Source organism: Salvelinus fontinalis, chromosome 25 (genome assembly GCF_029448725.1).
Source record: "Salvelinus fontinalis isolate EN_2023a chromosome 25, ASM2944872v1, whole genome shotgun sequence".
In the NCBI taxonomy this organism is placed as follows: domain Eukaryota; kingdom Metazoa; phylum Chordata; class Actinopteri; order Salmoniformes; family Salmonidae; genus Salvelinus; species Salvelinus fontinalis.
Genome location: NC_074689.1, coordinates 4,910,261 through 4,936,043, shown reverse-complemented (window position 1 = coordinate 4,936,043; position 25,783 = coordinate 4,910,261). Strand labels below are relative to the sequence as shown.

General features: G+C 46.0%; 1 protein-coding gene across 3 annotated transcripts in view; it reads left to right on the top strand.

Annotated features, from left to right (window-relative positions):
• LOC129822785 (disks large-associated protein 1-like) overlaps nt 1–25,783 on the top strand; it is a 233,272-nt gene that overhangs the window by 109,647 nt on the left and 97,842 nt on the right. For all 3 annotated transcript variants that reach the window (XM_055881201.1, XM_055881200.1, XM_055881202.1), the window contains exons 3-4: nt 14,675–15,759; nt 23,259–23,476. In XM_055881201.1, coding sequence (XP_055737176.1) covers nt 14,728–15,759; nt 23,259–23,476 — 1,250 coding nt within the window. In that variant the 5' untranslated portion in view covers nt 14,675–14,727. The remainder of the gene's footprint in view (nt 1–14,674; nt 15,760–23,258; nt 23,477–25,783) is intronic.

The window sequence follows — 25,783 nt, the reverse complement described above, 5'->3', positions numbered from 1 at the left end:
AGACAAAACAATGTAGCACAGTATGAAAAGACAGGGATCAGTCAATATGATGTAGCACCCTACACTTCCAGATCCAGTACCAATGATAGGATAGTATAGCTTACCTGCACATACTCATATCTCAGTTGCTCTGGGCTGAACAGTAGACATCTTCCACCAGATGCTGGTTTTCTTGCAGTTCTGTAAAAACATTTGAATGGTTTTAGTGATCCTTCTCATTATGAAAGTACAGTACATATTACTGTACCAGTAAGACTACAGCACTTACAGTTACTTACCGGTTCTCATTTCTAAATATCCGGATGATACCGGCAACAGTATAGCAGCTCAGATTTGGTTGAACCCGTTGCCCAGCCTCCTTCATGCTCATCCCATGGTTGACGACATGGTAAACCACAGTCGCTCTGATTTCATCAGTTACTGTGTCCCTGACTCCCCTTTCTCTTCCTCTTCCCCGTCCTCTCCTTCTCCCCGTCCAACTTCACCTCTTCCTTTTCCTCCTCCTCCTCCTCTTACTCCGTCACCTCCTTGTCCTTCTCTTCCTCCTCCTCGTCCTCCTCTAGTTCTCACCCCTCTCTGTCCAATTTTGGCCTCAATTGTTGTCCAAACCAAATGTTTACCTGTGGCCTATTTATAGTGATCAAGCTCTGAACTCATTATCTAAAAGTGTTTTCACATGTGGAAAGGCAATTGGCGAAATAGTGTACGTTTTGCTAGGAGTGTGTTTTTAAATGACAAACTAAGTGTAAAGCAGAAAACACACATTCAGTAAATGCGTTGGCTACAAGTGCTAATGGTTTCAGAGATTGAATCATGTTTAAGCATTCAGAAACAACTGGAACAAGGCAAGTCAATTAAGAACAAATTCTTATTTACAATGACAGCCTACCCCAGCCAAACCCAGATGACGTAGGGCCAGCTGTGTGCTGCCCTATGGGACTCCCAATCACAGCCAGATGTGATTCAGCCTGGATTTGAACCAGAGCCTATAGTGACACCTCTTGCACTGAGATGCAGTGCCTTAGACCACTGCCCCACTCAGGAGCTGTCAATAGAAGTGCACTTTGTTCAAAGGTGGTCCACAATGTAGGGAATAGGGTTCTATTTGGGAGTCAGACATATATTGTAGTAATCTGTCTTTTACGAGTGTTTTAACAGGCAGACATCAACGTTTGATGGCGTTCAGCCCGTAAAGATAAAGCCTGTCTTTGGAGGGCCCCAACAGCCACAACCACCTCAGCTCACTCAAACTAAACCCACCAGCCCTACAGACTCTCTGACCATGTCAGGCTGAAAATGTCATGTCATCTAATTCTCAGTGAGCCTCTTTTAAAGCCACCTCTACTCTGGTTACATTCCAAATGGTACCATATTCCCTACATAATGAACTACTTTTGATTAGGGCCAATAGATCTCTGGTCAAAAGTTTTTTTTGATTTGTACTGTTTTAAGTAAACAAAACGAGTAGATAATTTGTGCCTGTTCACTGCTCAGCAAAGTTCAAAAACCCTCAGATAGTAGTACACTCACATATAGTACCCTCACATACCTCAGATAGTACTTTTCTCTACATACACAAAAGCATCCTTTGTACCTTTGCTTATATTAACATCACAGTGTCAAATCCATTTGTTCCTTGTACAGTAAGTAGCACACATGTACCTTCGCCATACACCAGTTAAACTGGTACAACCGTTTAGCTAAGTAACTAGCTGAAATCCATGCCCCAACTAAGCCACGCCACCAGTATAATTTCCCAGTGTGCCTTGCCTTTTCTAGGGAATTGTAGAGTGTACACCCATGACTGTATTTATTAGTGTTAGAGACATGGTTGTTGAATTCATTCCTTTCCAGTTTTGTGGCTGTCATTAATTGAGTTTCTAGGCATGGATTATCAATTCAAATATAGTCTTTATGTTAATAAATTACACACAGAATGTAGGAAACATTACGACCACCTGCTTTTTCCATTACCTGCTGATCAGGTGAATGCTATGATCTGTTATTGATGTCACTTGTTAAATCCACTTCAATCAGTGCAGCGCTCTAAAGTACCGTATCTCAGACTGTATCATAACCGGTCATGATTGGTAGTCCCATAGGGCGTCCGGGTTTGGCCGGTGTGGGCCGCCATTGTAAATAAGAATTTGTTCTAAACTGACTTGCCTAGTTAAATAAAGGTAAACAAATTAATATTTTTCTGCCTTTTGAGACATGGATTGAGACATGGATTGTGTATGTTTGACATTCAGAGAGTCAATGGGCCAGACAAAATATTTAAGTGTCCTTGAATGGGGTATGGCAGTAGCAGGCGCACCGATTTGATTGCTGCAATGCTGCTTGGTTTTTCACGCTCAACAGTTTCCCGTGTCTATCAAGAATGGTCCACCACCCAAATTGACACAACTGTGGGAAGCATTGGATTCAACATGGGCCAGAATCCCTGTGGAATGCTTTTGACACCTTGTAGAGTCCTTGCCCTGTCAATTGAGGCTGTTCTGAGGGCAAAACTGGTTGCAACTCGATAGTAGGAAGGTGTTCCTAATGTTTTGTCCACTCAGTGTCTATCATGAAGCCTTATTTTGAGGACAAGATTTAGCCTAATACAGTGGCCTGTAACGCATGGTTTACAGGTCACACCAGGCCTTCAAGTAGGCTTGCAAAAGTCCAGTAACTTTCCCCAAATTTCCAGATTTAAAAAAACACGTCTTAATAAGGAATCCTTGTTTCTTTCCTCCCGCTTCCAGGAATCTTCGAACCAAGATTTCTGAAAAACCCGGGAAAGTTATCAGAATTTTGCAACCCTAGCTGGAAGTCATATTAGGCTGTTTTGCCAAGTGATTTGTAATTCCTATTGCAATCCAGCCAGCATTAAGATATCCAACAGATATTCACCCAACCTGCATTCATAGTGACTGGCAGGGTTAGGAACATTGTAAGTAGACTACCTAAGCCATTTCAGTAACGTGTGCAAAAAAAATAAAAAATCTAACTAACTGATTAGATTTGTTAAATATTATTTATTTTTGCGTAGCATAAGATTAATCAATCTATCAATGTACATACAAAAACACATATATGAAAAACAATTCTAAAATGTTTTACCTGCTGTAGAGCAAGCTGGGAAATATGATGATAATAATTATGTTGCAGATTTGCCTTTTTAGGCTACCACCCCAGTGGTGGGTATTGAGGGTACACAAAATAGATGTGTAAAGTGGGAAAGAGAAATGTGCCTTTACATTGTACCCCTTTTTTGAGAGTGAGAGTGCAGTGATTGTACCTGTTTATATTCCAAATATCGGGTACAAACATTTAGCATTATACTCATTAACCACACAAATACCCTAAAAGTTATTAAACAGTACCATGTGAGATCATTATCTGTATATTATGTGTATTTTAATATTTTTGTACAATTTTCTTTATATATTTCCAAGAGTGTAGGAACTTGTCTCGTCATATCCTCGGTTGGAAAAAGCAAATGTCGTATTGGGCGTAACGTAACTGTCCATCAGTACTACTCAGTGCACCATACCAACATGTTTCAAGGTAACCTGCCTAAATGACTACCGCGCCGTAGCACTCACATCAGTAGCCATGAAATGCTTTGATGGCTCACATCAACACCATTATCCCAGAGACCCTAGACCCACTCCAATTTGCATACCGCACCAACAGATCCACAGATGATGCTATCTCTATTGCACTCCACACTGCCCTTTCCCACCTGCACAAAAGGAACACCTATGTGAGAATTCTATTCATTCCCTACAGCGCAGCGTTCAATAGCATAGTGCCCTCAAAACTCACACTAAGCTAAGGACTTTGGGACTAAACACCTCCCTCTGCAACTGGATCCTGGACTTCCTGACAGGCTGCCCCCAGGTGGTGAGTGTAAATAACAAGACATCCGCCACGCTGATGCTCAACACGGGGGCCCCTCTGGGGTGCGTGCTCTGTCCCGTCCTGTACTCCCTGTTCACTCATGACTGCACGGCCAGGTATGACTCCAACACCATCATTAAGTTTTCTGATGACACAACAGTGGTAGGCCTGATCACCGACAATGATGAGACAGCCTATAGTGAGGAGGTCAGAGACCTGACCGTGTGGTGCAAGGACAACAACCTCTCCCTCAACATGATCAAGACAAAGGAGATGATTATGAACTACAGGAAAAGGAGGACCGAGCACGCCCCCATTCTCATCGCCGGGGCTGTAGTGGAGCAGGTTGAGAGCTTTGGCGTCCATATCACCAACAAACTAATATGGTCCAAGCACACCAAGACAGTTGTGAAGAGGGCACGACAAAACCTATTCCCCCTCAGGAGACTGAAAAGATTTGGTATGGGTCCTCAGATCCTCAAAAGGTTTTACAGCTGCACCATCGAGAGCATTCTGACGGGTTGCATCACTGCCTGGTATGGCAACTGCTCGGCCTCCGACCGCAAGGCACTACAGAAGGTAGTGCGCTCGGCCCAGTACATCACCGGGGCCAAGCTTCCTCCCATCCAGAACCTCTAAACCAGGCGGTTTCTGGTATAGACTCCAGCCACCCTAGTCATAGACTGGTCTCTCTGTTACCGCACGGCAAGCGGTACCGGAGTGCCAAGTCTAGGTCCAAGATGATTCTAAACAGCTTCTACCCCCAAGCCATAAGGTTCCTGAACAGCTAATCAAATGGCTACCCAGACTATCTGCATTAACCCCCCCACACACACGCTGCTGCTACTCTCTGTTATTATCTGTGCATAGTCACTTTAATTACTCTACCTACCTGTTCATAAATACCTCAATTACCTTAACACCGGTGCCCCCCGCACATTGACACATCGACTCTGTACCGGTACCCCCTGTATACAGCCCCACTATTGATATTTACTGCTCCTCTTTAATCATTTGTTATTCTTACCTCTTACTTTTTTAAGGATTTTCTTAAAACTGCATTGTTGGTTAATTTCTTGTAAGTAAGCATTTCACTGTAAGGTCTACACCTGTTGTATTCGGCGCATGTGACAAATAGAATTTGATTTGAGTATAATACTCAGTATTAACTACAGTACATTCAACAGGTAACTACACAACTTTCCAACACTGAAAGGTTCACACACACACATCCATCACTGGGGCCAAGCTCCCTGCCATCCAGGACCTCTATACCAGGCGGTGTCAGAGGAAGGCCCTAAAAGTTGTCAAAGACAACCACCCAAATTATAGACTGTTCTCTCTGCTTGTCAAGATGTGTATGAAGGCGAAGTCAGGTGCAGGAGAGCAGAGTATGATTAAATAAAGCGCACTTTATTATAGTTCCAAACCGGGAGCACAACAAAACAAACACCCTCAAAAAACGGAACAATAAAGTAAAGCGCTAAGTGAACATCACTTGACATGAAGACAATTACACACAAAACATGATGGGAAACAGAGGGTTAAATACAAGTAGATTGATTGGGGAAATGAAAACCAGACAAGACAAATGGATATATGAAAAATGGAGCGGTGATGGCTAGAAAGCCGGTGACGTCGATCGCCGAACAAACAAGGAGAGGAGCCGACCTCGGCGGAAGTCTTGACAGTACCCCCCCCCTTGACGCGCGGCTCCAGCGGCGCGCCGACACCGGACTCGAGGAAAACCCGGAGGACGAGGCGCAGGGCGATCCGGCCGGCGACGGTGAAACTTCCGCAGTAGTTCAGGATCCAAAATATCTGCAACCGGAACCCAGCACCTCTCCTCCGGTCCGTATCCCTCCCACTCCACGAGGTGCTGAAGGCCCCCCATCCGACGCCTCGAATCCAGGATGGAACGAACGATGTACGCCGGGGCCCCCTCGATGTTCAAAGGGGGCAGAGGGACCTCCCGCATCTCAGATTCCTGGAGCGGACCAGCCACCACCGGCATGAGGAGAGACACATGGAACGAGGGGTTAATACGATAATAAGAGGGAAGTTGTAATCTGTAACATACCTCGTTCACCCTCCTCAGGACTTTAAATGGCCCCACAAACCGCAGACCCAGCTTCCGGCAGGGCAGGCGGAGGGGCAGGTTACTGGTCGAGAGCCAGATCCGGTCCCCCGAAACGAACACAGGGGTCTCACTGCGGTGACGGTCCTCACTGGTTTTCTGACAACGCGCGGCTCGCTGGAGATGGACACGAGCGGCCTGCCATGTCGCCTCCGCATGTCCGCATCCAGATCCCACACGACCGGCGCTACCAGGCAGGAGGCCGGGAGTATGGGAGTCTGATCCATGGCCCGCTCCTCTGTGTCATACAGTCTAGACAGTGCATCTGCTTTCTTATTCTGGGAACCTGATCTGTAGGATAAGGTAAACACAAAATGAGTTAAAAACAGCCTCGGACGCGTCCACCTCAACTATGAATGCCAAAGAGAGATCCAGATGGGCCAGCACTGGAGCCGAAGTAAACAGAGCAATGAGGTAATGGGCGCAGCAACCTGGCCAAAACCCCGGACACATCTCCGGTAGTAATTGGCAAACCCTAAAAATCGCTGCACCTCCGTTACCGTGGTGGGAGTCGGCTAATTACGCATGGCTGAAATGCGGTCACTCTCCATCTCTACCCCTGATGTGGAAATGCGATACCCTAGGAAGGAGACGGCCTGCTGAAAGAACAGGCATTTCTCAGCCTTGACATACAGGTCATGCTCCAACAGTCGTCCAAGTACCTTGCGCACCAAGGACACATGCTCGGCGCGCATGTAGTGGAGTAAATCAGAATGTCATCGATATACACCTGCCACAGCCGATGCTGGAAGAAGACCAAGGCGCAGCGTGCTAAGCGTACATATTCCTTTTATTTTACAAAATTGACGCCAACAAAACAACAAACGAAGAAAACAACCGTGAAGCTTACAGGGCTAAGTGCCACTAACAAAAGTCAACTACCCACAACGAAAGGAGAGAAAAAGGGCTACCTAAGTATGGTTCCCAATCAGAGACAACGACAGACAGCTGTCCCCGATCGAGAACCACACCCGGCCAAAACACAGAAACACAAAATCATAGAAAACAAAACATAGAATGCCCACCCCAAATCACACCCTGACCAAACCAAATAGAGACATAAAAAGGCTCTCTAAGGTCAGGGCGTGACAACATCACTACACCTTGCCAGTGCAGGTCCCTGAAAATCTCGTCTACAAAGGATTGGAAAACTGATGGAGCATTCTTCAACCCGTACGGCATGACAAGGTACTCATAATGCCCTGTGGTGGTACTGAATGCTGTCTTCCACTCGGCTCCCGGATACGCACCAGGTTATACGCACTCCTGAGATCCAGTTTCGTGAAGAAGCGCGCCCCATGCATTGACTCAATCACCGTAGCGATAAAAGGTAGCGAGTACGTGTACCCCACCGTGATTTGATTGAGACCTCGATAGTCAATGCACGGGCGTAAACCTCCATCCTTCTTCTTCACAAAAAAGAAACTCGAGGAGGCAGGGTAAGCAGAGGGCCGAATGTACCTCTGACGCAGGGATTCAGAGACATATGTATCCATAGCCACCGTCTCTGCTTGCGACAGGGGATACACGTGACTCCTGGGAAGCGCAGCGTCTGCCAGGAGATTTATCGCACCTCGATGAGGTGGTAATTGAGTCGCCTTCTTTTTACAGAAGGCGAGAGCCAAATCGGCATATTCTGGGGGGGCGGGGGGGTGTACGGTGGAGACCTGATCTGGACTTTCCACCGTAGTAGCACCAACGGAAACCCCTATACACCTCCCTGAGCACTCTCGCGACCACCCCGTGAGAGCCCTCTGTTGCCAGGAAATTGTGGAGTTATGCAGAGCCAACCAGGGAAGGCCTAGTACCACAAGAAATGCAGGTGAGTCAATGAGAAAGAGACTGATTCTCTCCTCATGATTCCCCTGCATAACCATGGCCAAGGAGATGGTGGCGTCCCTGATTAGCCCGGATCCTAATGGTCGAATATCTAGAGCGTGTACCGGACAGGGTCTAACTATAGGAAAAATGGGGATCCCTAACCTAATGGCTAATGCTCTGTCGATAAAATTCCCAGCTGCACCTGAATCGACGAGCGCCTTATGCTGGGAATGTGGGGAAAACTCAGGGAAACAAACAGGCACAAACAGTTGATCAACAGAGGACTCTGGATGAGTGTGGTGCAAACTCACCTGGGGTGATTCCAGAGTGCCCTGCCTGTTGCCTCGACTCCCAGAGGAACCACCACGGCACCGACCGGCAGTGTGTCCTCTGCGGCCACAGATGGCCCACGTGATTTCTCCTCCTCCCGTCTCCCTATGCGCTGCACCTCCTAATTCCATGGGCACCGGAGCGGGGTTGCTGGATGATGGAACCAACAGAGCCCCCTCTGGAGGTCCGCGGGTGACCAGCAGGTTATCCAACCGGATAGACAAATCCACCATTTGGTCAAAGGTAATGGTGGCATCCCTGCAGGCCAGCTCACGTCGGACATCCTCTCGTAGGCTGCATCTATAGTGGTCGATGAGGGCTCTGTCGTTCCAGCCTGCTCCGGCGGCCAAGGTTCGGAATTCAAGGGCGAAGTCCTGGGCGCTCCTCGTCCCCTGCCTCAAAAGGAAGAGCCTCTCCCCCGCCGCTCTGCCCTCAGGTGGATGGTTGAAGACGGCCCTGAAGCGACGGATGAAATCCTCGAAGTGGTCTGGAGCCGTGTCTCCTTCTCTCCAAACGGCGTTTGTCCACTCCAGCGCTCTTCTTGTGAGACAGGAGACGAGGGCAGCCACTCTCTCTCCTCCCGAGGGAGCTGGGTGCACAGTGGCCAGGTAGAGGTCCAGTTGTAACAAGAATCCCTGGCACTGTGCTGCCGTACCATCATACTCCCTGGGAAGGGAGAGACGCATCCCCCCCGGGATCCCCTCCAGATGGAACATGTGGAGACAACCCCGGTTGTGCTGGTCGAGGCACTGGAGGGAACTCCTGTCTCTCCCAGCGGTCAATGGTCTGGACAACGCAATCCATCATGGTACCAAAATGATGTAGCATGCCGAATGAACCTGGACGCGCTCCTCGACTCCTCAAACCGGGGTACCTGATCCTGCTGACTCCATTCAATCCATTCAATCGGTGTGTCTCCTCGCCCGAACGAGGAGAGGAGCCGACTTCGGCGGACGTCGTGACACTGCTATCGCACTGCAAGCGATGCATCAAGTCTGGAACCAACAGGACCCCCAAACCATAAGACTGCTAACTGCACTGCTCAAAAAAATAAAGGTAACACTTAAACAACACAATGTAACTCCAAGTCAATCACACTTCTGTGAAATAAAACTGACCACTTATGAAGCAACACTGATTGACAATCCATTTCACATGCTGTTGTGCAAATGGAATAGACAAAAGGTGGAAATTATAGGCAATTAGCAAGACACCCCCAATAAAGGAGTGGTTCTGCAGGTGGTGACCACAGATCACTCCTCAGTTCCTATGCTCCCTGGCTGATGTTTTGGTCACTTTTGAATGCTGGCGGTGCTTTCACTCTAGTGGTAGCATGAGACGGAGTCTACAACCCACACAAGTGGCTCAGGTAGTGCAGCTCATCCAGGATGGCACATCAATGCGAGCTGTGGCAAGAAGGTTTGCTGTGTCTGTCAGCGTAGTGTCCAGAGCATGGAGGCGCTACCAGGAGACAGGCCAGTACATCAGGAGACGTGGAGGAGGCCGTAGGAGGGCAACAACCCAGCAGCAGGACCGCCACCTCCGCCTTTGTGCAAGGAGGAGCACTGCCAGAGCCATGCAAAATGACCTGCAGCAGGCCACAAATGTGCATGTGTCTGCTCAAACGGTCAGAAACAGACTCCATGAGGGTGGTATGAGGGCCCGACGTCCACAGGTGGGGGTTGTGCTTACAGCCCAACACCGTGCAGGATGTTTGGCATTTGCCAGAGAACACCAAGATTGTCAAATTCACCACGGGCGCCCTGTGCTCTTCACAGATGAAAGCAGGTTCACACTGAGCACATGTGACAGATGTGACAGTCTGGAGACGCCGTGGAGAACGTTCTGCTGCCTGCAACATCCTCCAGCATGACCGGTTTGGCGGTGGGTCAGTCATGGTGTGGGGTGGCATTTCTTTGGGGGGCCGCACAGCCCTCCATGGGCTCGTCAGAGGTAGCCTGACTGCCATTAAGTACCGAGATGAGATCCTCAGACCCCTTGTGAGACCATATGCTGGTGCGGTTGGCCCTGGGTTCCTCCTAATGCAAGACAATGCTAGACCTCATGTGCCTGGAGTGTGTCAGCAGTTCCTGCAAGAGGAAGGCATTGATGCTATGGACTGGCCCGCCCGTTACCCAGACCTGAATCCAATTGAGCACATCTGGGACATCATGTCTCGCTCCATCCACCAACGCCACGTTGCACCACAGACTGTCCAGGAGTTAGCGGATGCTTTAGTCCAGGTCTGGGAGGAGATCCCTCAGGAGACCATCCGCCACCTCATCAGGAGCATGCCCAGGCGTTGTAGGGAGGTTATACAGGCACGTGGAGGCCACACACACTACTGAGCCTCATTTTGACTTGTTTTAAGGACATTACATCAAAGTTGGATCAGCCTGTAGTGTGGTTTTCAACTTTAATTTTGAGTGTGACTCCAAATCCAAAACTCCATGGGTTGATAAATTTGATTTACATTGATAATTTTTGTTTGATTTTGTTGTCAGCACATTCAACTATGTAAAGAAAAAAGTATTTAATAAGAATAGTTCATTCATTCAGATCTAGGATGTGTTATTTTAGTGTTCCCTTTATTTTTTTGAGCAGTGTAGTTAACCAAATGGCTAACCAGACTATCCTTAATGGAGTGATTTCAGTGCCAACAGACATTGTATTTACATTTTTTGCTTGTATTAGGATATTGAATTTGTTTTGAATATTATTGATTTTGTAAGAAACAAATTCAGTCATTGAATCCATAAATGTAACTTCTCCTTCTGAATTTATTATTTTTCCCAAGAATGTATCCTGTTGCCTAGTCACTTTACCTCTACCTGTATGTACAAATCTACCTCAATCACTTCGTACACTTGCACATCGACTCGGTACTGGTACACCGTCTATATAGCTAAGTTATCGTTACTCATGGTGTACTTATTCCTTGTTATTATTGTTCTACTATTTTTCTATTATTCTCTCTGCGTTGTTGGGAAGGTAAACATTTCATGGTTAGTCTACACCTGTTGTTTACAAAGCATGTGCCAAATAGAATATGATTTGATTTGACACATACACACACACACACACACACCAGAAACTTGTCCTGCTATAGTGGTCTTGCCGTTGGAGACAAGTTAATGGCAGCAAAATGTGGCTCAGGATGAAGCTCCACCACTCCAGTCAGATGACAGGCGAGAAGGCAACATGATTCAACTTCAGATCCACAGTAGCCTGAGCAAGCTTGTAACTGTTAGACACTGTATCAGAAACTGACTGGCTACAGCCGCGAGACCCTCTCTCGCTCTTATTTAGGCCACATTCTGTGCTCCAAAGGCGAATAAAAGGAGTCTCTGTCAATCGACTGCGATGAATACCTTCAGTTGGCCACGGTCCAGTGTATAAAGTGCTCTCTGAGCTGTGTGCGTGCGCACGTGTGTGTTCTCATTTACGTTTGTGTGTTCAATCCCTTGCAAATACAGGGGTGGTGTTTGGGATTGGGTTGAGATAATCATGTTGTGTTTTCAATGCAATGCAGAATATGGTGATGTAGGCCTTTGTGACTCCCAGCGATATTTGATCCCCTCTGCCTTATGCAGAAATGGAAATGTCATCCGAATTTTCACAAACAGTTCAGTCCATCTTCAACTACTGTAGCCTCCACACATTCCTCATGCGAAACAATATACACCCTGGCTTCGTCCCAAATGGCATTCTATACCCTACATCGTGCAACGGGCCCCATGTGGGCCCTCGTCAAAAGTAGTGCACTATGTAGGGTATAGGGTGCCATTTGGGACGCATACGGTGCATAATGTATGTACTGTACACAGACACTAAAACATTTATTTGATATAATTCCATTCCTCAGTTCTCTGTGTTTCAGGTTTATCTGGGGCCGTTTCATTTGTTTCGTCCAGTACCCTTTTCCTTCCTCCTTTTCCTTCCTCCTTTTACTTGCTTTTCTCTACCACAGTGGCCTTTGGTTATAAATTGCCGTAATGAATTCCCTCTGCTGGCTAAGCCTCAGTGTTCTGTGTAGCTCTGTTAGAGCTCTGCTTTGGGTGCTTGGACCCTTGTTACCGTTCGTTATCCTCACCTCCCAGTCTATTGGACTAGGTGACAGGTGCAGGTTCAGCATTCTGCTGAATATTTGGAGCTGTGTGTGTGTGTGTGTGTGTGTGTGTGTGTGTGTGTGTGTGTGTGTGTGTGTGTGTGTGTGTGTGTGTGTGTGTGTGTGTGTGTGTGTGTGTGTGTGTGTGTGTGTGTGTGTGTGTGTGTGTGTGTGTGTCTTAGTCTAAAGTACACAACGGTTCACCAGACACAAGACTTAATCCAAACATTAAACTGTTGATTTTATGTGCATTTTACAATTACTGTACTTTTCACTGCATTTGTTAATAATTGTTAGGTTTTGACAAACAAAGTCAAAACTAACGGACAACTAAGAAGAGCGCAAACCAAGTTGTTTCACCCAAAGGGTCAAACAGCTGAAAGAACAAAGACATATTTACACAAACACTGGTATTTCAACCTTCCTCCTATGCCGAGTCTCCTCCTTTCACATCTGGACAACCAATACATCTCTGTTGCTAGACAGGATTTGAGTGATTCCTGTTCTCTCTCTCACTTCATCTGACCTGACCTTGGCCCAAATTCCTCACTCCTCCCCAACTCACGGCTGTCCTGTTGACTTGAACCGGACCGTGGCCCTTCTCCTTTCCATAGGATACCTGATACCTAACCATAACATGTTCTGAACAAGAAAAACGTTCTCCATTCCCCTCTCTCCCTCAGTGACATGAATACGTTTAGAAGCTCTGACCTCAAGTTTAGAAGTCAGAACCCATCGTTCCTGGAAAATGTGGGGTAGGGGCAACACATAGACAGAAACATGACAAGGGTTTGAGTGAGAGGACTAACTGGTGTCTCCAGGTGGCCACACGCCTCTCCAATGTCTGCACAGTTCCTTAGTCTTCAACTATAAGGGGCTTTTTATTTGAGCTCACCTAGCTGTGCCATTGAGTAACTAGAGCAGGCACACTTGTAGTTGTTTCGTTTGGAACACAGCCCTGCATCCTCGCCATCCCACGCTTACTGACGGTTGTTTACGCAGTAGACGGTCCATTATACGTCACAATCTGGGTCAGGTGGGCATCATTTGAAAGCGTGTTCTATTGCCAACATGACTAACTACGTTATAAAATAGAATATTACAGTGTTAGGCTTTCACAATGCAATTCAGGGAAACAGATCATCGTTTTGCCAGTCATGAAAGAAAGCAGTCATGAGTATTTTCTTCACAACAGACAAACATATGCTCATTCTGTTCAGAACAACCCAGGCATGTCGTCTTGTAGCTGTACATCGAACATAGTGATCATAAACGTTGACACTGTGTGTGACATTACGTTTCATGATATGGAAATGTGAAGTGCAAGTGTTCGGTTTGCTCGTATGACGTCAAAGCGGTCCTTTTAATTTACATGTCCCTCACTCAGACAAAAAATTATCAAATGTTGCCCGATTAGCACAACGCCTGTCAGTCAAAACCCGGGAAGAGCAGAGGCAGAGCTCCGACGTCATACACAGCATGTTACTGTACAACCACTGCATTCCAATTTAGGAGTTTATCAGTGTTCAAATCTGCCATTTTCCAACCCGTATACGGGTTTGAGTGTAAAGGGCCATTGGCCCAGTTGGATGCCATTGTTTTCATGTCCCCATGTGAGGCAAGGCTTCTATTGGCTGTTGGCTGCAGTGGCCCAGGAGCTGTCAGCTTGTTTTAGAGGGAGTGAAGAGGTAGAGCCACCAGACTCTTGTCTACAGCCACCTCACACCTTAGATCAGCTCAAATGACTGGCAGAACTAGGATCAGGGCTCTCATTCATAAAGTGTCACAGAATAGGAGTTCTGCTCTAATGCAAGTTTTCCCTTTTAGGTGATAATGAATTAGATTATATGGATACGGAGGACCTGATCCTAGATCAGCACTTCTACTCTGAGAAATGTTGTGAGGGATATATCTATCTGTGATTCGGTGACTATTCCTGACTGTTTATTGGAGCTTGCTCCCTCTCTTTCTTCTTAGCGGAAATAAACCCTTAAACAGTATTCAATTCTTTCAAACTCAACCGCCGGTTTCCCCCCCATCTCTTTTTCTCTCATGTAATCAAATTCACTAGAGCAAGCATGAATGTCGGAAGACAAGCTTGTGGAGCGATTTGAAAGTCTTGAAATGCATGGCAAACAAACTGACTGCTATATTTAGATAACCTTGAAGGACAGAAGAAAGAGATGAATAGGCCTACCTGTGTCAACATCACTGTCTGTTCTCGTCTGCTTAGGGGTGCCAAAAGTCATTCTAATCAGCTTTAGACAATGCCTATGCGTGCATAAGTAATTATCTCCCTCTCTCTTCTCTCCCTCTCTCTCTATGTCTCTCTGTTTGTCTATCTTTGTTTTGTCTCTCTGTTTGTCTGTTCTGGGTTTGTGTGTCCACAGAGCTTGTTTAGCGTCAGTAGCAGTTAGATGCGTCTGTCCCCTTGTCCGTGACGATGACAATGAAGGGCTTGTCGAGTAGCCGGAGACACCATCACATGGTGACCTGTGACCCCACCTATGACTCCATGACCCTGGGGTGCCAAGCCCGGCCCTACCCGCTGAACCCGGGCAATGCCCACCCGGCGGACCACCCTTACTATGCCCAGCGAAGCTCCTTCCAGTCTGAGTGCGGGCCCTACCCTGACCCGGCTAGCAGCACCTTCCCCCGAAGACACTACAGCTCCCACCATGAACTGAAGGATGAATGTGCTGTGGTGCCTTACACCGGAGGCCAGTGGGGAAGCGTTAAAAACAACCGCATCCCCCCCAACCTTCTGGAGCAGTTTGAACGGCAGGCGCCGGCGCACCATGACGGCTACCACACACTGCAGTACAAGTGCACAGCGGTGGCGCACCAGCGCAGCGACAGCCCTGGGAGGATCCGGCATCTTGTCCACTCGGTCCAAAAGCTCTTCACCAAGTCCCACTCCCTGGAAGGCCCATCCGGGGATAGGATGAACGGGGGCAAGGCCAGCTCTGACGACCCGCCCTCCCACTCGGGCACCCTGAAGCACAGCAGCAAGCGCAGCAAGAGCAAAGACTGCAGCAGGTCGGAGCCCAAGATCCGCTCAGCCATCTCAGGCTACTGGAGCTCGGACGACACCCTGGACCGCGAGGTGTGCCTGTACCGCCACCACAGCCCCATCCCGGGAGGCATGCCCTCGGGGGTGATGACCATGGGCCGCCACCCAGGCAAGTCCCAGTCACAGTACTTCATGGAGCAGTACAACACCATCAGCGCCCACTCGCTGAAGACGTCACGAAGCAACAACGACGTCAAGTGTTCTACATGCGCCGGGTTGCCGGGACTGGGCGCGGGGATGGACGGGACTGGCCAACTGCTGAAGAAGAGCTTGTGGTCGTCAACGCTGACGGTCAGTAGGGCCAGGGAAGTCTACCAGAACGCATCGGTCAACCTGGACAAAGCCACGGTCAAGGCTGATAACTGCCAGCAGGGGGGGCGCCAGATCTGTCAATTCCTCCAGGTATGACAACAACCCTTCTTCACCTCCAAACCTCCATCTTCACACCTCCATCCATGTCCTACCAGAGATTCATATGCCTGTGTGGAGACACCTGGCCCACTGCATGTACACTGTCCCTTATGGCAGAGAGAGAGGAGGAGACAAGGAGCAGACTTACTTTCTCTCTCTATCGGCCACTCTTCAGTGACATGTGAGACGTCCGAATAAGTGTTGAATGTGAGACAAATCAAATCAAAGTTGATTTATTGCATACACTGATTAGCAGATCTTAATAAAGCAGGTGCAGCAAAATGCTTTTGTTCCTGGTTCCAGTAGAACAGTAAATGTCTAACAGTACAATACTAATACACAAATAATACCGAGGAAAAATATATATAAAAAGAGATTACAGTTTTTTACAATCGCTTCCACACTAAAAGTGGTACTTGAGGCATGCTCAGTGAAACCGTTAACTCATGTAATTTGTAAGTCGCTCTGGATAAGAGCGTCTGCTAAATGACTTAAATGTAAATGTAAATGTACCTGATCTTCAGACCAAGTCTGCAACACTGCAAGCCCATTATCTGCTTTACACCCAGTTTGTAATTGTAAAACACTTTTTTCAAAACACTAAATACAGTTCTCTAAATTAGACACATCATTCAAAACGAACAGGTCTTGTGTTTCGTTTGGAAAACACTGCCATTCCAAATGCCACACGCATTTACCGATTACGTACACCCAGTGAACACGTGTGAAAACGAATTTCTTCACCTGGAAATCAGAGCCTGGGCAGTATAAATAGGCTTCATGTTGGCTTTCTTGGTTTGGACAACAATGGAGGCCAATTTTGGAGAGAGAGAGGGGGGGGGGGGGACAAGGAGCAGGAGGAGGAAGAGGACAAAGACGAGGAGGACGAGGAGGAGGACAAGGACAAGACTATTTGTTTATCTTCTACTGTATTTGTTTTGTCTGTTACTGCTTATCCCGAAATCTGGACGAAAATACAATTGTTTGAGAAAGAAACACATTTTGTTTTTCCCCCCTTGCGTTTTTGCTTATAGTGTAAATGTATACTGAATATGCATACATACTGTATATATTTGTGCACATACATGTACGTGTGAGTGCTATGACAAACTGCTGTGGACTCCACTGCACACGTAACCTGCAAAAGACAAGATAGTAGTGTTTTACATTTGTCACCTCCGTGTGTAGTTGGGTGTGTATAAGAGCTAATCATTTGATGGCTTGTGTGTAGAGTTATGATGCAAAAACACAATTTTGAGAAGAGTTAAAATAGTTTTGAATGAAGTGTTTGGTTTTTCCAGAGATGTGTGATGTTTTACATGTTGTGTGTGTGTTTTGGCGTTTTGTGTGTCGAGTCTAGAGAAAAGGAGCCATAGTTTCAGAGATAATGTGTAAGCAATTGTCAAAAACTGTAAGGCATATCAAAACGAGCAATGTCAGAGTCCAGGATATACAGTGCATTCGGAAAGTATTCAGACCCCATTACTTTTCCCACATTTTGTTGCAGCCTTATTCTAAATTCGATTAAAGAAAAAAATCCTTGTCAATCTACACACAATACCTCATAATGACAAAGCGAAAATTATTCAAAATCAAAACAGTAATACTTTATTTACATAAGTATTCATACTATTTGCTATGAGACTCGAAATTGAGCTCAGGTGCATCCTGTTTCCAATGATCATCCTTGAGATATTTCTACAACTTGATTGAACTCCACCTGTGGTAAATTCAATTGATTGGACATGATTTGGAAAGACAGTTGACAGTGCATGTCAGAGAAAAAAAACAAGCCATGAGATCGAAGGAATTGTCCATAGAGCTCTGAGACAGGATTGTGTCGAGGCACATATCTGAGGAAGGGTATCAAAACATTTCTGCAGCATTGAAGGTCCCAAAAACACAGTGGCCTCCATCAATCTTAAATGGAAGAAGTTTGGAACCACCAAGACTCTTCCAAGAGCTGGCCGCCTGGCAAAACTGAGAAATCGTGGGAGAAGGGCCTTGGTCAGGAATGTGACCAAGAACTCAATGGTCACTCTGACAGAGCTCCAGAATTCCTCTGTGGAGTTTGGTGAACCTTCCAGAAGGACAACCATCTCTGCAGCACTCCACCAATCAGGCCATTATGGTAGATTGACCAAATGGAAGCCACTGCTCAGTAAAAGGCACATGACAGCATGCTTGGAGTTTGCCAAAAGGCACCTAAAGATTCTCAGACCATGAGAAACAAGATTCCCTGGTATGATGGAACCAAGATTGAACTATTGGCCTGAATGCCAAGCGTCACATCTGGAGGAAACCTGGCACCATCCCTACGGTGAAGCATGGTGGTGACAGCATCCTGCAGTAGGGATGTTTTTCAGCGGCAGGGTCTGGGAGACTAGTCAGGATTGAGGGAAAGATGAACAGAGCAAAGAGATCCTTGATGAAAACCTGCTCCAGAGAGCTCAGGACCTCAGACTAGGGTGACGATTCACCTTCCAACAGGACAGCGACCCTAAGCGCACAGCCAAGACAATGCAGGAGTGGCTTCGGTACAAGTCTCTGAATGTCCTTGATTGGCCCAGCCAGAGCCCGGACATGAACCCGACCTGAAAATAGCTGTGCAGCGACGCTCCCCATCCAACCTGACAGAGTTTGAGAGGATCTGCAGAGAAGAATGGGAGAAACTCCCCAAATACAGGTGTGCCAAGCTTGTAGCGTCCTACCCATGAAGACTCAAGGCTGTAGTCGCTGACAAAGGTGCTTCAACAAAATACTGATTAAAGGGTCTGAATACTTATGTAAATGTTATATTTCAGTTTTTTTTATATGCATTTGAAAACATTTATAAAATCCTGTGTTTGCTTTGTCATTATGGGGTATTGTGTGTAGACTGATGAGGGAAACAAAATATTTCATACATTTTAGAATAAGGTGGTAACGTAAATGTGAAAAAAGTCAAGGGCTCTGAATACTTTCCGAATGCACTAAATAGGTGGTGTGTATAGACAGTATGGACATTATATAAATCGGATAAAGGTATGTACAGCAGTAGTTGTATAGGATGATCTGTGACGAGAATACAGTATGCACATATAAAGTGAGTAAATCAGTGAGATGCATTTTTCAGAGATCAAATTGCATTTCATCAGAATAATGTTGCAGGAATGCTAATCCTATCTGTTCCTAACTACAGAAACTATTTCAGAACAATAAACATTGTTCATTTTATTACATTTGTGTTGAAATGAGACCTCCTCATTTGTGTCAAACGTGAGACGTCCTCATTTGTGTCAAACGTGAGACGTCCTCAATTGTGTCAAACGTGAGACCTCCTCATTTGTGTCAAACGTGAGACGTCCTCATTTGTGTCAAACGTGAGACGTCCTCATTTGTGTCAAACGTGAGACGTCCTCATTTGTGTCAAACGTGAGACGTCCTCATTTGTGTCAAACGTGAGACGTCCTCATTTGTGTCAAACGTGAGACGTCCTCATTTGTGTCAAACGTGAGACGTCCTCAATTGTGTCATACGTGAGACGTCCTCAATTGTTTCAAACGTGAGACGTCCTCATTTGTGTCAAACGTGAGACGTCCTCAATTGTGTCAAACGTGAGACGTCCTCAATTGTGTCAAACGTGAGACGTCCTCAATTGGGTCAAACGTGAGACGTCCTCAATTGTGTCAAACGTGAGACGTCCTCAATTGTGTCAAACGTGAGACGTCCTCAATTGTGTCAAACGTGAGACCTCCTCATTTGTGTCAAACGTGAGACGTCCTCATTTGTGTCAAACGTGAGACGTCCTCATTTGTGTCAAACGTGAGACGTCCTCATTTGTGTCAAACGTGAGACGTCCTCATTTGTGTCAAACGTGAGACGTCCTCATTTGTGTCAAACGTGAGACGTCCTCAATTGTGTCATACGTGAGACGTCCTCAATTGTTTCAAACGTGAGACGTCCTCATTTGTGTCAAACGTGAGACGTCCTCAATTGTGTCAAACGTGAGACGTCCTCAATTGGGTCAAACGTGAGACGTCCTCAATTGGGTCAAACGTGAGACGTCCTCAATTGTGTCAAACGTGAGACGTCCTCAATTGTGTCAAACGTGAGACGTCCTCAATTGTGTCAAACGTGAGACGTCCTCATTTGTGTCAGACGTGAGACGTCCTCATTTGTGTCAGACGTGAGACGTCCTCAATTGTGTCAAACGTGAGACGTTCTCAATTGTGTCAAACGTGAGACGTCCTCAATTGTGTCAAACGTGAGACGTCCTCATTTGGGTCAAACGTGAGACGTCATCTTCCTCACCTGTTAACATCATTCATCCTATTCCATATCGCCCCTGGTTGTGGACCCCATTCCATTTGTCTCAGGTCCTTTACATGTCTTTGTGTTTGTAATGTCTTGTGACAGCTGATTTGGTTCGGGCTCCCGAGTGGCGCAGCTGTCTCAGGCACTCCATCGCAGTGCTAGAGGCGTCACTACAGACCCTGATTCGAATCCCATAAGGCGGCGCACAATTGGCCCAGCGTCGTCCCGGTTAGGGGAGGGTTTGGCCGGGATTGTAAAATAATGATTCGTTCTTAAACTGACTTGCCTAGTTAAATAAAGGTTAAACAAAAAAATGTAATTAGTGTGTTTGTGCTTGTAGATTTCCATGTATAATGATTACTTGTGGAATCATTACTTATGTATACCTACTAGATTAGCATTTAAGCTGATCTTTTACAGTTACTGCATGCAGTTTATTTACTTGGAAATCAGCATTATCCCATGCATACACAGTACCTGCAGCCTCTTGAACACAGTAGCTGACATATTCACATAATGGTGTGTCTTAAATGTCACCTCATTCTCTATATAGTGCACTATTCTTGACTCGATACCTATGGGAATCCGGTGCCATTTGGAACACGGGCATAGTCTGAAAGAGCTGGAGCGTTGGAAGGGCTGCTGACATTGAAGTGAGAGAGAGGGAAAAAGCAGAACTATTGAAAAGAGGAGAAAAGCCACATATCCCTGAACCTGGTGGCTCCACTGTGCTCTCTCTCTGTTTGTTCGGGAGAAGATGAAAGAGGGAGTGATTCAACTCGGTTACATCCCCTCATCTGACTTGGTGAGCTGCAAACAGAAGCCCAAGGGGAGAGAAAGAGAGGGACTGAGAGATAGCGGGGGAATGGGGACTGAGAGGGAGAGAGAGAGCAAGTTAGAAAGAATGTATGTGTAAACATATGGTAATGTAAACATACTGCATGTCTACCATGCCAAAAAAAAAAACGTTAAATTGAAGTTGTATTGAAAGGGAGAGAGAGAGAGACGGACTGAGAGGGAAAGAGAGTGAAAGTTAGAGAGAGACTGGTGGAGAGAGAAAGTACGAGGGACTAAGAGAGAGACCTTTGTAGCCATGTAGAAAAATTCCTCCTGTCCCAACCTGAAAAGAGCTGTGTTCCTCTTTCTTCTACAGAGAACAAAAAAATGGGGCACTATCAAAGACGAGGACATGACACTTTTAGCCGGCGAAAAAGAAGCCAAACTTCTTTCAATTTGGAGGAGTGATATGTTGTTTTATTCCCGTGCTGGGATGTAATCTTTTTTTCTGCCCCTCGCCATTCACTCACACTTCCTGTTGTTCCCGTTCACACAAACACACACACGCACACGCATGCACGCACCATCCTGGACTCATAGTAACATACTAAACGTAAATCCGGGGCACTCAATTATTAGGATTTGTTACGTTTCGTATGGTATGTATTATTTTGTGGATGTCCATCATCCATCTTGTATGATACGTTACGAATTACAATTCATATGATATGTTACAAATTGGCAAAATGTATTTTTTTATTTAACTAGGCAAGTCAGTTAAGAACAAATTCTTATTTACAATCACAGCCAAACCTGGCCATTGCTGGGCCAATTGTGCACTGCCCTATGGGACTTCTAAACATGGCCGGATGTGATGCAGCCTGGATTCAAACCAAGGACTGCAGTGATGCCTCCTGCCCTGAGATGCAGTGCCTTAGACCCCTGCGCCACTTGGGAGCCCAAGTGTGATATGTTAAGAATTCCAATTTGTTGTGACTAACTTTAGGTAAGTGGCTAATGCTAACCTTAGCTAGGCTAGTTATAGGGGTTTAGGTTATGGTTACGGTTATGAGTTAGGTTAATGTTAGGGTTTAGGGGAAGGGTTAGCTAACATGCTAAGTAATTGCAAAGTAGCTAACTAGCGAAAGTTATCGTGAAGAGATTTGAATATGCAACCTTTGGGTTGCAAGATATTTGCATTATATGGTGGCCCATCCACCCCTACCAACCACTCTACTTTAATTTTTGTTGCCTTCATTAATCTTCTGTCGTATGTAACCATAGGAAATGTTTACATATCATACTAATTTGTGTGGCGGATTTACGTTTACTATGTTACATCTAGTCTATGAGACCAGGCTGCGCGCGCACACACACACACACACACACACACACACACACACACACACACACACACACACACACACACACACACACACACACACACACACACACACACACACACACACACACACACACACACACACACACACACGGACTCTCAGCCAGCCAGAAATCTCCCGATGTGTCTCGGCTTTATTTGGCAGGGTGTTCTTTCAGTTTTTGTTTTAGTTTCTGTTACAGACGATGAGAGGCGTTGGTGTAACAATGGCGTCATTCAAGTCCTCAACAGACCCTAGATGTTCTCTGTCTTCGTAGTTTTTTGCTCGTGTGCCCCTGACGTCAAGGACGAGTTGTCTCCCTAGCTACCGGCCTGTTGAATGATTCTCCTACCTTTGATTATTCAGACTCTTTGTCGCCATCCCAAATGGCACCCTATTCCATAGTGCACTACGTTTGACGAGCGCATTATGGGCCTTGGTCAAAAGTAGTGCACTATAGAGCGAATATGGTACAATTTGGGATGCATATTTCTCTCTGTATGTCTCCTCTCTCCCTTTCACCTCCGTGTTAGAGCCCCTAAAAGCCACTCATATTGGAGACCAGCGCAGTGCTGGGGCGGAACAGAACCTCCTTTGTTTTTCTCTCTCTCTTTCTTGTGGCAGCGGAGAGAGGGAGATGGCTTCTTTGCGTGCCTCTTTTTTTTTTTACACGTTCGTTAGTGTGTGAAAAGCGCAACACAGCCACTGCACAGACAGACAGGGTTGGAGAATTCAGAAGTTTTAGACCAAACAATTCACTCAGTTTGATATGCGTCACTGGGAGGGAGCAGCACAACGGAGGGCCTCTAGTCTCTACACCCTGATGGTATGGTTCTAATACACCATATTCAGGTGAACATTAGCAGTTAGTGGTGTGACTTTAGCGGCTTGGTGTGTATAGAGCCTTGTTTGGATGGTGACCTGAGGCTGGGCAAGCGGTCAGCCAGGGGTCAGAGAGCAGTCATAGTGTCTAGTCGGGTGGGTCATTGCTCTGACATTAGTTACTGCCCTGTTCTCACGGTCTCCGCCCCACAGGTACCCCAGGACGAATGGAGTAGGGGGTTCTTGCCCGTGGGGATAGACGAGGAGATCCCATGCCGGCGTATGCGCAGTGGCAGCTACATCAAGGCCATGGCGGAGGAAGACAGCGGCGACTCAGACTGCAGCCCCAAGCCCTCGCCCAAGGTGCAGGCGCGCCGGGCAAGCTATCTGAAGGCCACACAGCCATCGCTCACCGAGATGACCACCCTCAAGTGAGTAGATATGTACACTGAAAGACGTTTCTGTACATTTTACAATAAAACACTGTAGAATGTACAGTAAAATACCTTAAATGTGTTTTACAGAATTAATTATGGTGCATTGTGGGGAAATGTTGTGGAGGTGGAAAGAGCCTCTGGCTCATTAACATCTTTTTAAGGTGTGCCTTGTAAAAGGCTTTGTTTGTCGCACCCCTGAGTGAGAATGCTGCACCCCCACAGAATACACTAAACTCAATGTTGTGAATTCTACAAATCTTGTCCTGAAAATCTATAGTAATTTACTGGCCATTTGATTTCAGTAAATTACTTTCATTCAGAATACAATGTCATAATACATTTTTGGCAGACTAAACTAACATTATTGGGTGTATATTTGGGCACTGGAATCATTAACGTATTTTTAGGTGTGTCTTATAAGGGGCTAAATTTGTTGCACCTGTTAGTGAGAATGCTGTACAACTTTCACTGATATGTGATAGTGGCTCCCTGATAATTACATTTACGGTGCCTTCGGAGGCTATTCAGACCCCTTGACCTTTTCCACATTTTGTTACGTTACAGCCTTATTTGAAAATGAACAACTAAAAAAATCCTTAGCAATCGACAAACAATACCCTAAATTTTTGCAAATCCATACAAAATTTAAAATATAAATACCTTTTTTACATAAGTATTCAGACCCTTTGCTATGAGACTCGAAATGTAGCATGAGGTTCATCCTGTTTCCATTGATCATCCTTGAGATGTTTCTACAACTTGATTGGAGTCCACATGTGGTAAATTCAATTGATTGGACATGATTTGGAAAGACACACTTGTCTACATAAGATCCCACAGTTGACAGTGCATGTCAGAGCAAAAACCAAGCCATGAGGTCAAAGGCACAGAGATGGGGAAGGGTACCAAAAAATGTCTGCATCATTGAAGGTCCTCAAGAACACAGTGGCCCCCTTCATTCTTAAATGGAAGAAGTTTGGAACCACCAAGACTTTTTCTAGAGCTGGCCGCCTGGCCAAACTGAGCAATCGGGGGACAAGGGCCTTGGTCAGGGAGGTGACCAAGAACCCAATGGTCAGTCTGATAGAGCTCTAGAATTCCTCTGTGGCTAGACGGAAGCCACTCCCCAGTAAAAGGCACATGAGAGCTCGCTTGCAATTTGCCAACAAGTTTCTGAATGTCCTTGAGTGGCCGAGTCAGAGCCCGGACTTGAACCCGATTGAACATCTCTGGAGAGACCTGAAAATAGCTAAACAGCAATGCAACCTGACAGACCTTGAGAGGATCTGCAGAGAACAATGGGAGAAACTCCCCAAATACAGGTGTGCCAAGTTTGTAGCGTCATACCTAAGAACACCCGAGGCTGTAATCACTGCCAAAAGTGCTTCAACAAAATACTGAGTAAAGGGTCTGAATACTTCTGTAAATGTGATATTTCAGTGTTACATTTTTTATACATTTGCAAAAAAATCTAGATTGATGTGCGGACAAACAAAAATGTCATCAATTTTAGAATAAGGCTGTAACCTAACAACATTTTGAAAAAGTCAAAGGGTCTGAATACTTTCTGAAGGCACTCTCACACAGGTGACAGATCATTGTGGCAGCAAGTCTCAAACCGTTAATGGTTGAGTGGCTAGCCATATCCCTTTTATTTGATTTATTTCACCTTTATTTTATTAGGTAGGCCAGTTGAGAACCAGTTTTCATTTACAACTGCGACCTGGCCAAGATAAAACATAGCAGTGCTACTAAAACAACAACACATGGGATAAACAAACGTACAGTCAATAACACAATAGAAAAATCTGTATACTGTACAGTGTGTGCAAATGAAGTAAGGAGGTAAGGAAATAAATAGGCCAATAGTGGCGGAGTAATTACAATTTAGAAATTTACACTGGAGTGATATCTGTGCAGATGAGGATGTGCAAGTGGAAATACTGGTGTGCAAAAGAGCAGAAAAACAAAAACAAATATGGGGATGAGGTAGGTAGTTGGTTGGATGGGCTTCTTACAGATGGGCTGTGTACAGCTGCAGCGATCGGTAAGGTGCTCTGACAGCTGACGCTTAAAGTTAGTGAGAGAGATATGTCTTCAACTTCAGTGATTTTTGTAATTTGTTCCAGTCATTGGCAGCAGAGAACTGGAAGGAAAGGCGGCCAAAAGAGGTGTTGGCTTGGGGATGACCAGTGAATTATACCTGCTGGAGCGCGTGCTACGGGTGGGTGTTGCTATGGTGACCAGTGAGCAGAGATAAGGCGGAGCTTTACCTAGCAAATACTTATAGATGACCTGGAG